This window comes from Lissotriton helveticus, chromosome 11, assembly GCF_964261635.1.
Source record: "Lissotriton helveticus chromosome 11, aLisHel1.1, whole genome shotgun sequence".
In the NCBI taxonomy this organism is placed as follows: Eukaryota; Metazoa; Chordata; class Amphibia; order Caudata; family Salamandridae; genus Lissotriton; species Lissotriton helveticus.
In genome coordinates, this window is record NC_136072.1 from 312,978,048 (window position 1) to 312,990,316 (window position 12,269).

The 12,269-nt window shown below is 44.9% G+C and overlaps 1 protein-coding gene across 7 annotated transcripts in view; it reads left to right on the forward strand.

Annotated features, from left to right (window-relative positions):
• Positions 1–12,269, forward strand: part of AMMECR1L (AMMECR1 like) — an 883,688-nt gene that overhangs the window by 133,834 nt on the left and 737,585 nt on the right. For all 7 annotated transcript variants that reach the window (XM_078665614.1, XM_078665612.1, XM_078665615.1 and 4 more), the window contains one exon: positions 5,671–6,111. In XM_078665614.1, the coding sequence (XP_078521740.1) occupies positions 5,699–6,111 (413 nt within the window). In that variant the 5' untranslated portion in view covers positions 5,671–5,698. The remainder of the gene's footprint in view (positions 1–5,670; positions 6,112–12,269) is intronic.

Consider the following 12,269-nt stretch of genomic DNA (forward strand, 5'->3'; position numbering starts at 1 on the left):
ATCCGTACACATGCCCAAATCCCATTAGATGCCCTGTGGACACAGTGGGTGACAGATATAGCACAGGACTTAACGGACAGGGAGTGGGGGGACATACTTGAATATCCGCGGAAAATACTACGCAATGCCAAGTTCAAGTTTATTCAATATATAATTATACACCGGGCCTATTTGACCCCCACAAAGACTACACAGAATATATCTGGAAACGGCACATTAATGCCCTGATGTAAATTACCTGAAGTGGATCTAATTCATATGGTGTGGACATGTGTTTGCATTGGAGAGGGGTTACACGCATTTTGGGACGCGTAACCTGACTGCCCATGGGAAACACAGCCCTGGAGTGTACACTAGGTAGTCGTAGACGGACAAAATCCCAAAAGGTTCAGCTCAGTTTTCTGGACTTGGGGCTTATAGTAGCAAAAAGATCCATCACTATGCGCTGGAAGTCACCCAGAGCCTCCACCATGTGCCTGTGGCATACTGAAGTCCTGAGATGGGCGGGAGCGGAAAGCGCGGCACTGCGTAGACAGGAAGCCCGTGGTGAGGAAAAACCCAATTTTCTTGGACTGGGACATAATGGTGGAAGCATATAGGAATGTCAACCCGGACACTACCTTAGACGTTCGAAGTATCCAATAATGACGAACTAAAACGGTATTACATATATAGGAGGGGGTGTTTTTGGGTATTGCTATATTATAAGAATATTATTTGGCGAACTGTATTTTAGATAGTGAGAATACACTGCATACTACTAATTGTTGAGTGTAATGTCTCAGGTTAAACACGACGACGACTATGTAACATGTTTGATGCGTGCCTTACCTATCAATGGCTCACAACGATGTACGGACGTTATGTGCACAGTGATTGTATACTTGGCAGAAGCCGGAGAAAGGAAAAAAATAAAGTTTGTTAAAAAAAATTTTTATCGCACCGAACACAGAGAGACCGGTCCCTTGTGAACATTACAGCAGTTCAGTACCGGATGGTATAGTTTGGGATAGGGTTTCATATGATGTATTTGGTCCTACTGAACATTTGAAAATTCCACATGTATTCAAAATTTCATTGAATGATTTCATTACCCCAAGTACCGTCTCAGATGATTGGGACATTGAAACTGTAAATACTATGCTTTCAGATGTAGAACAATCTACTGCATTTTCGTACAGGGAATTGTTTGAAGATGCACATGATTTTGATACCATGTATTGCTACCAGCATTATGGTCATCACTTCTTCCACAAAGCAAGCATACCTTGCACGGTTAACATTTACCATCAATGGGAACACTGCCGAAAGATAGTTCTCCTACATTCGCGCATAAATTTGCATACTTTTCAGGGTTCAATACATCCGACCCAACGTCATGCTACTATAAGCTTGCACAAATTAATGCAACTGCGAGGAAAATTATGCTAACAAACACCAAGCTGATATATTCAGCACCTTTTATCTCCGAACTGTGTATACAGGGTTTCGATTATTGGAGGGGCACGATAGACACAAAATCCATCTGGGGACAAAAGAATGTCAGGTTCAGGGAACTGAAGCTTTATTCAGAGCTTGTCTCATACCATTCTAGATAATATTCCTGGACAGTGCAACAGACTACCTGCCACAGGTTTGCAAAAATAGACCTGAAAACACCACGCATCCCCTCGCCTACACCTATCGAAAGTATATTGAATGATATACTGACAAGTGAGGAGACACTGGGTACAATGATACAGAATGGCACATACAGTTCATCAGCTCCCGATTGTGAGGGATGGTTGGCTTGGCCTATCAACACAAATAGGTGTCAGTCAAGATTCAAGGGTACCACCGGAGGGTTTAATATCCATAGGCCTGGCCCACGCTATGTTACCACAGATGACCCAGGGATAGGGACTTCTTATAGTGTTGGGAAGTTGTGCCTAGAGTGGCTAAAGACCTCAACAGTATTACAGGTGAAACCACACTTGTCCCTTCTGTCTTATGACGTGGACCATAGGGATTTCTTCCTAGGTCCCAAGAAACTGCGTTAAAAACGCTTCTTAAATGCCATCTACAATGAACTATGGAAAGTTTCCCAACAGGAAGCTGCTAAGAGATTATGTGAGATTTATAGAATGAACCTAGAAAAGGCCTTAGCTGTAGTGGACAATGGAATGACTTCACTTTCTTCCCTTATTTACTCACACTGCCCATGACGACATTCCAGTTCCAATACTGCCTTAGACACTATCAGATAGGCAGGTATGAAGCATTGGGCAAAGGATACATACAAGAAATCTGAGAGTTACCATACAAATATAGGTTTAGAAATAAAGGCACTGAAGTTTTCTTAAGCGTATAGACTGTGAGAAGGCTTGAAGTGGCTCTTTGGTATGTAAGGAGGTATCTCTCCACGGAGCGTGTAATGCTTCAATAGCGAACTTATCTTGCTCCTTGAAAGGCTCCCCAGCTGCAGTGATCCATCTGGTTTTTGAGTTGCTCTCGAGTGGGAGTTATTTAATGCTGAATGATCAAGGCTGTTGCGGGGTGGCGCCAGCCATCGCGTTTTTAGTCACAGTTAACTCTTGGATTGTTTGTTGCAAGCAAGTATTGTTTCCCCCAGCTCGCACAGTTAGGGAGGCACCACTATGGCCTTCATTGAATGTTTCCAGTATATGGGTTGATTCGCTGAGCAGACTGAAAGCCATGTTGTTTCAACAGAATTAGACCTTAACTTCAGCCAGAGAGACCTTTGATCTCCAGGTTGCAAGGTCTATGGCAGAGATACAGGCCCTGGTCCATACGAACTTCCCGGTCCATTTCGGAGAAATAGTTAATCGTATCTTTAACATGTCAGATACGAAAGGGATCGTACACTTATTTAAGCACATTGGATCAGGTCTGCTAACCACCTTTCAGACTATCTTCGAGTAATTCCAGCTTTCATACACTCCGTACTTGGAAGCGTTTTTGGATGGCTTTCTCTGGTCCTGCTATCAGTGGGGGGGCATCCTGATTGTAATCTTATTGCTTCACAATGGACGTCTCAATTCCTCAAGACCTGGAAAGAACACTGCTGGAACAACGTTGTCATGAGCGTATGGTGTTGTACAGGGGTACGCCTCAGCTTCAGGAGCTGAGTGAGCATTGGTCTTTCAGACTGGTCTGGCTAGACTGTGCCCTGCTGCCTCTTCTGAAGATCTGAATGCGTGTGGGACCTGTGTCTTACACTTCCATCGGTTGCGCCACCGTACATAGACGTGCTCATGGAGCCTTTGCAGGCCCACATGTACAGTTGTCCACAGTGTATTCCCATATTGATGACTGCATTCTTGGAGCCTCCAAGGAATGCTTCAGCTCCTATTGGAAGGGAAATTGGCTCTACTCCAGAGGTACAGGCATCGGCTTCAGGCGTACAGGCCTCTAATTCTTCCACGGCTGCATTTGCAGGAACCAGATATGACCATCTTTGCTCACTCAACATCATATTGAAAGTACTGGAGGGATTGCTACCTGCAGATGCAATGCTCAGCGATGTTGTCTTCAGCACAGGATTCATAAACAATCTAGCCTTCCCTGTGCTGGGAACGATTCTGCGGAAAAAAAATGTTTTAAATTTTTTTTATTTATTGATTTTTTTTTTTATAAAACAATTTTATTAAGATTATGTATACATTTCCATGGTATCTCACTTAGCATGACGTGCAAACAGATCATAATAGTAAACATGTCATTTCCCCTCCACTTCTTAAAGCATCCCATTTCCAGTACAATATATTTGGCATGACATATACACAGGTCAGAGTGGGTACACATACAGCTGTCCCCATAGTTCTTATAGTTCCACTTGCGAGCATTTAACTCATGTACCCTCTTCACATATGCACGATTATCGTCTAGCCTTTCGTTCCCAGTGTAGTTAAGTGCTCTCATCCGAGTCAGAGTCCCTAGGGATTCGGCGATTTTTAAACATTTTTCTAAATTGAAGGTCGAAATTGACTTTGTTTATTTTTTCCTTTCTTCTCTGCTCTAACTGTGCATAATGGCTTTCAAGGTGCTCAGTGTAAAATAACTGCATGGTTTAGTGGACATTTGTGAACGCTTTTAGGGAAAATTTACTTTTTCAACTTTGAACATATGTTTCTTTTTGTCATTTTTAATAAGCTTTTAAAGTGCTTTTAATATTTGAATTATAATTGATTATTTTATGCTTTATTAAAGTACTTGGCTTTATTATTTACCTAGCTAACCCTGTTGACCTTTTGCCGAGGAGTGGGTGTCGTGTTCGTTAGGCTGGTCCTGTCATGCATATCCCGTTTTACATATATTGTCCTATCCACACGACAATAACGGTTCTGAAGGGTGACCTTTTGCCTAGTAGTTAGCTCTGTCTCTTTGTGAAGAGGCTCTTGGTAAATTATCAAAATAACACTGTACCTGACGTACATAAACATGTTCCCAAGCACTGCGTATTGGGCACCACTTTTTTCACCCTTTGCCAACAGGCCTGCTGTACATGATCACATTGTTTTGATAAACATTTATGATTGTTTTCAAAACATATGTATTCTAGAAGAAACCCTAGAGTGACCACTCTAGAATATAAGACCCTTATCCCCCCCCTGCAAATTAGCTAATTCTTTCCAAGCTCACAAAGGGTCCTGCATGCTGAATCTTCGACACGCAGAGGTCTGATATCCCTTGCGTGGTGTTAGCCTTAGAGCAGAGACGGGTTCCTTCATTCTCTACCTTCAGATGAGGGGGTTGGGACTTCCCTAGGGGATTCTTGGCTATAGAACTACATACAATACATGCTACACCTACATATCCAGGCTAGGTACATTTATGCAGATTACGTAGGGTGTGCATTTTAGGAGTGTGCAAGTGCTACTATCTTATCTGAACTGTATGTGGTCATCTTTTTAGCACTATGGTAGAAATGTATCTTCTGTTTACTATATTGGTACTTGCTATTTGTTTTGTATGCTTCTGTCTCCTGATTGTCGCGGCAAATATGTTTTACACAAGACTGAGGCTGGACCAATAAATACTTATAGAAAAACGCCCTAATCGCCATTCTGTTTTTTCTGAGAAAAAGCGAGTGACCGAGTGAAAAGTACTGTACTGTTTTCCACAATCCCTGAGGTATTGGGGCTGTCCTGTTCAGTGGTTGCCAGAAACGACCTACACCACTGTAAGATACAGGGGTTGGTTGTGGCACTGTAGATCTAGCTGGTCTAACGGCTGACACATCCTGTGGGGGTGTCCAGAGTATTTGTGTACACCCTGCCCTCAGTTCAGGTCCGTCATAAGTTGCAGGTCCTGGGGATTACTAGGAACTACACAACAGTACACTATACGGGGGACATTCCTGTCCCAATAGTATTCAAATAATATGAGTCTGAGATGTACAGGGTATTGTGACCACCATATAATGTTTATACAAAACCCTCCTGTTCAGTTATTTAGAGAGACCTCCAGACAAAGCAGTCCTTCAGCAAACTATCAAAATATCTAGGAGGTGGGAGAGTTAAAGCGATCCTCTGGCTATCTGTTTGTACATTGAGACTTATGGTTTAAGCATTCCTGTGGTAACATGTCTAGCTAGTGAGGGAAGAAGGTATTTAGGTTGAATGTGGTAGTAATATTACTTGGTTAACTCATTTGCCTCTTCTTTTCCAGGCCCCCACAGCTCAGCTGGCACCTCAGGATGGGAAAGAGGCGATGTGTTCCTCCATTGGAGCCCAAGCTGCCGGCAGGCTGCTGTGGAGTGAAAAAGCCCAAACTATGTGGAGGTGGAACACACAACCACGGGAATCAGTTCACTGTGACCACAGGTTCCAGCTCTGGGGCCCTGCAGAATCACCAGCACTTAGAAGGCTATAATGGAAGAGAAAATGTGTCCAATCTGCCTCTGAGCACTGCCAATCCAGCCTTCCGAATGAACCCCACCTCTGGGGCACTAAGCCCACTCGTCTGCCCCAATGGCCCCATCGGGACTAACGGTGCCATCAAGAGTCTGGTGGTGTCGGCTGAGATGTGCTGCTACTGTTTTGATGTATTGTACTGTCACCTTTATGGCTTCCCTCAACCCAGACTCCCGCGGTTCACCAATGATCCTTAGTGAGTAACAAAGGACCTTATCTGTATACATATCCAAACTGAATTATTTAAGATCAGATGTATGCATCTGACCATGTAGGGTGGTTTAAGCAACCAGTTTGCACTTTGTAAGATATGTGATGTAACTGTTTGGTGGCACATTGTTTTAGCTTTTTAAAAGATTAACAAATCTAATGGAAATACATTAAAAACAAAATCCTCTGTGAAATTGCATGATGTTGCAGATATTTTTTGCTGTAGCAAAGTAATGCATTATACTAAGTGAGAGGCCAGATTTTACCCTTTTTAATAAATTAAGGAGGATTCACTTTTACCAAGGGTAATGCAGAGAGTTTCAATATGGAGCACCACAAATCCATGGTACTTGGCGCTACAATGGAAATCTGAATGATATTAGGACGTTCTACAATAATGTGGCATTTTGTATAAATTTAAATAATGAGGAGTCTTGCACTCTACTACCATCCAAATATCCTATGCCACCTTTTTACCTGCTTTGCACCCTAATTGTAATAGATTACTCTAATCTTTAATGGCCCACTGAGAGCCGATGTTATTGATTCATGTAGAAAATGGGTGCAGTTTTGTTTTGCAATATTTGTAGATCTCATGAATTTAAATATTAGTGTGCATATTGGGCAACATGACAGTATTACTAAGCAGTAGCTATAAACATGGACAACTAGGGCTGAGGCGCAAGGGTCGGGATTAAAGCACAAACAATCATGGCCAAGCTGATCGATGTTCATTTAGTGCCAGGTCCTGTCTCTAAGCACCTTGGAGGGAGGAGCGTCCTTCAATTTTCTACGTAACCCAACGGTTTTATTTCAGTTGTGGCATCTACCATTGGCAATCCGCTTGCTTCCAGTTGCTCCATCTCAAAACTTGTGTATAAAAGACAAGAGCTGGAAAATGTATTTCCCTGTAGCCTTTGCTGATGCAGTGCTCCTATCACTGTATAAAAACCAGGTAGCTCCCCTCCTAAGTAAATTTTTTGAATACATTATTAGTTACTTCAAATTACTACATGCCAAAATGAAGTAAAGCAAGGGAAATGTAGCAAATAAGGAGTTAGTTTATCCACAAATTAAAATGATTGTATTAAAAATATATATACATCCACAAATATAAATCTCCATCAAAAAACCTCTAATACAACTAATTGAAAGCTGAGAAAAACTCCATCTTTAAAATCCGAAATAGTGGGTCATAGAAGCCTAATGGAAAAGGAGTCTCCAAGCTCTGTATCTGCTGATGGCTTTAGCCTTCTTTGGGACTTCGCTACTTCACTTTGAAAGTTGAAAACGGGCAGCAGCATTTTTAGCAGAAGAGATTGATACTTCTAAAACGTAAAGATGCAGTATCTCACTCTAAATGTTAGGACTCTTCATGTGTCACAGATAATCAGTTAATGTGTTTCAACACAGGGCCCTACTCCCCAGCAGTGTGAGGGGGCACTAAGGTCCCTGATCTTGGGGGGAGGGGGACTCAGCTACCTGTCTCCAACTAGCTGGAGAGCCTGTATTGCTTTGCTAACATACAGAGGCCGTATTGGGGTACACATTTCACAGTTCTATGGTAGAAACAATATGCACAAATAAAAAGTTGTAAGCAGCGTTTCCTGCCCATGTGCTACTTGTGGGCCCAGAAAATAGGTTGGTCTGCCTCAATGGCACGCCCCAAGTACCCAATTTGCAAAAGAGACGCCATGAGGTGGCCTCAAGGAATTGCAGAGTCTTTTGCCCGGTCCCTGGTAAGCTGGACTCGAGGTATTTTCTTAAGTGTGCCAGCACTCCTGGGCATAGTTCACCCCTACAGTGCTTCTGGGATAGCCTGCATGATGCATCAGGGAGTGCCCCCGAACACACTGCTCTTCACTGCCACATAATGCGATTTTAGAACACCCCGGAGCATGGGTCACCTAGAAGCATGTCTTGTGCGATCCTTATTCTACAGACCCGAGTAATAGCTGCATTGCCCTACTATTATTAAACAAGGTGAGTGGAAAGCAGTAGAGAGAAAAATGCCCTCAACAGAAAAAAAGGAAGTAGTGAAAAGTGGCGAGGGCAGAGCTTTTAGTAGAATTGGGGTCTAGCTTTTATACCTAGCAGACAGCAGTAATTATAAACTGACATCGAAACAGGTTCCTTTTATGCACTGTATTCATGTCATTAACATAACAGACAAAAACACTGATCTACTTCTAACAATGCTAGTAAAAACCCTAAAAGTAATGGCATATAAGCGATGGCGCGCCCCTGTTTGCATTTCACATGTATGTTTTTTGTGCATACATAATTCAATTCAGCAATCAAACCCCAAGAAGCTAGTCTAAGGATAATTAATGCACAACAAGCACCATATTACATCAATGGCAGGTCCAACTAATACAGGGATGTCACTGTGCATAGAACGAGTCAGGGCATCACATATCATGAGCAATAAGCCAAGGGCCCCAGACCCTGCCCTATTTTACTGTACAACCCCTCTATTTGTATGCCAGCTTCTTAGCAGCAGCACAGTAGTCCATGCCACGTTTCCGTATTGCCAACGAGGAGGGCAAAACCTCCTGCCATGAGAAGATTGCATCCCTTTTAGCAACCAAAAATCCAAGGCCCACCGGTGTCCTTTGACTCCCAGAGTCCATCCCTCCATTATCCCCTGCAGCACCACCTTGGGATCAAGGGTGTTCAAGTAGTCTGGGAGTTATAAGTTATTTGGCAATACCTTTGTCTGAGTGAGTAGTCTCAGACCCTGTGAAAGAAGGTTTCTTCCTGCAGGACACAGTGCATTCATTTGGGGTCTCTAGACCTACCCGTCCTCCAGGACTTGCTAGGGCTATAATACACTCTTTGGAACAAGGCGGAGGTTGGAAGGGATAGCCAATACACAGACTGCCATTTTGGCCTCTTGCCATGCATCGTCGTCTATCTTTTCCACATCAGCAGACCAAGTGGCTCTCAGCTTCACAAGGGGGCCTGGAACATTCAGAATCAGTGACCGATATAACGTGTAAATACCCTTTCGCTAAAGGGGCTTCTTAGAAATAGAGGTCTCTAGTTGGCAATGGTTTGCACCTTTGTCCAAATAAGGGCCATTCCTTCTCATCCAGATAAGGGGGATACACTCCTAAAATAACCCCTGCTCACCTCCTTGGTAGTTTGGCACGAGCAGTCAGGCTTATCTCCGAAGCAGTGTGTAAAGCAGTTGCATATAATCAACAGTAATACAGTAAAAACACTAAAAAGGACACCACACCAGTTTTAGAAAAACATATTTATCTGTGCAAACTAGACAAAAACGATAAAAGACCAACATACAGTAATCAAAAACAGGCACTTTGCTAGGATGACTTAAAAAATGCAGTTACTTGAAGTCGGTGGCTCTGTCCGGTGCTACAGCAGTGCTGAAAGCAAGAGAGTCCAACAGTTCCAGCCGGCTGAGTTGGTTTGGGCTGGCGTTGGTGTCATCAGACCCATAAACAGTACCTATCGTTCCTGCCGAACGTGTTGGTGCAGGCCTGGTCGTGGCAACAATCGCGGTTGCGGTGCGAAGCATAGCGGTGCCCTCAAGTCACAGTGCAGGCATCGCATCGGTGACGGTCGGCCAGGGACGTCGTGAGACCAGGGCACAGTGTGGAGTGAGGCGGTGCTCGTGGCGGTGCTGACAGATCATGGTGCAAGCGACCATCTTGGTTGAGGGGAGCTGGCATCGGTCAGCTCAGACGGCGGTTTGGGACGGGGCAGTTCATCATGTAACTTACGAGCGGTGCCCTCAAACCACGGTGCGGTCACGGGTGTCGGGGTCAGCGACCTCGTCGGTGTGACCAGGGCGGCAGAGTGATGCAAGGCGGTGTGGAGTGTGGCGCCCACAGGTTGCGGTGCAAGCAGCGGCTCAGTGGCGGCTACTGCGGTCGTAGTTTGCGAGACCAGGGATGCGGTGGGAAGTGCGCCGGTGCCTTCAGGACACAGTCTGCAGCAGTGTCGGTGACGGTGTGGGCCCCTCTGTGGCAACTGAAACCCACGGTTTCAGAGGCAGTACCCAGATGTGAGTTAAGTCTTTGTTGTCCCTGAGACTTTGTAAACAGGAGGCAAGCTCTATTTCAATCCCTCAGAGATATTCAGCGCCAAGTGAAGAAAGTTCAGTACAGTCCTTTCACTGCCCAAGGCAGAAGCAGCAACTGCAGGCCAACCCAACAAAGCAACAACCCAGCAAAGGGGCAATACTCCTCCTGGCAGTTCTTCCAGCTCTTCTTCTTGGCAGGTTCCTTGATCCTAGCGAGTTTTAAAGTCTGGTCTAGGCCCCATTATTTATGCAGCATTTCTCTTTGTTCACTGGGGCAGAGTGTCTGTGCTTAGTCCAAACCAGTTTGGCCCAGTTTTCCAGCAGGAGGTGGAGACCGCATTGTCCAAGGCAGACCAGGCCCATTCAGGTTTAAGGACATCTCCCACTACTCTAAATGCACCGCAGGTCTATTCACCCCAGCCCTGACTCATCCTGGACAGGCAGGACACACCTCAACCCCCCCCCCGTCTAAAGAGAATGCATATCCACAGCCCCTGTCACTCCAAAGCCAGACTGTCAATCCACAACTCAGCAGAGGCAGACCGGATGGCTAAGCAAGAAAATACCTACTTTCTAAAAGTGCTATTTTCAAACACAGAACATAAAGTCATCTTTACTAAACCCTATTTTTCTATCTTGTCCCAATGGGAAGATATACTTGTAAATTGTCACAGAGTATTCCCCATTATATCCTACGGGACAGAAAGCCTTTCAACAGTGAAAAACAAATTACATGGTAGTTCACTATCGGGACAATGCACACACACCAGGACATGCCCTACCTTTCACATGCACTGCACCCTTCCCACAGGGGTACATTGGGCCTACGTTATGGGTGACTACCATGTACTAAATGGGAAGGTTAGGGTGTGGCAAGTGGGTGCACTTGCCTATTCAACATGGCAGTAAAAACAATGTGCAGACACTGCAGTGGAAGGTCTGAGAACCCTTTGAAAGGGTTCTTGTGTGGGTGGCATAATCAGTGCTGCAGGTCCACTTGCAGCATTTGATTTACAGGCCCTGGCACTATCAGAAAGCAAAAGAAAAAGGGGAAATATGCCAAAAGATGCCAGTTCTAACAGGGTTTCACCACCAGTTTGGCTACAAGAGCACCAAACTCGGGGATCTTTCCCAAAGCCTTGGCCTGCATCGCTAGGGCATGGCTAAGCTCAAGATATCTATACATGGGACTTTTGTAGCTGGTATTCGTAGCTACGTTGCTGGTAGGATTTCATGTGGTCTGAGGCCCGGACATCCCCATGATATTGGATGCCTATAAGAACCCAAGCTCCAAATCCTGCCAGATGTAAGAGGTGCCTCAACCAGCTGTCCACCGACTGCAGACTCTGGCCCCTGAGCTTGTGGAGCCACTTAGTGACTTGAGGAAGTGTCTTGGAGGGAGCCTCCCTCTACCCCCCCATACAGAAGGAGAACCCCAGGACTCAACAGCGACTCATTTTCCAGCCTAAATGCTGAGTCATGAGGTCTTCGAACAACCAATCCCCTATTGTGGTGAGCTGAGCAGCCCTGTGATATGATCTAAGATCAGGCACTCCCAGACCACCCTCATACACAGACTGGGTACATTTCTTTGTAGGACATACAAGGGGGCTTTTCTGCCCACAAATATTGTGCAAGTGTAGATTGTATCTCAGTGGAGAAGGAGAGGGGGGAAGAGGGAAATGGAAAGTTATTTAGTACATATAAATATCTAGGGAGGATGACCATCTTATTAGAGGAATGCCCTACCCATGACAGAGCAGCAGCCGAGCCCACAATTCCAGATCTATACAGGTGTGCCGAGTCAAAGGAGCAATATTTAGTTCCCATGCCTCTCGCTGATCACGAACAGTATAGAGTCCCATGTCTTTAAAGTGGGAGGTGTCCACCCTAAGACGAGAGAGTGAGATTTGCTGCAGAGGAAGACCAGCTATAGGGACATATACGTGGCCTTGGTACAGTTGACCACCAACCCGGAGGCTTTCCCATAGATACGCAGCATCTCAACTAGCCACGAAACAGAGGACTGCAGGCACTGAAGGAAGACCAGCAAATTGCTGGCGTACAATGCTATCCTGTCCTCCTGCCCAGTG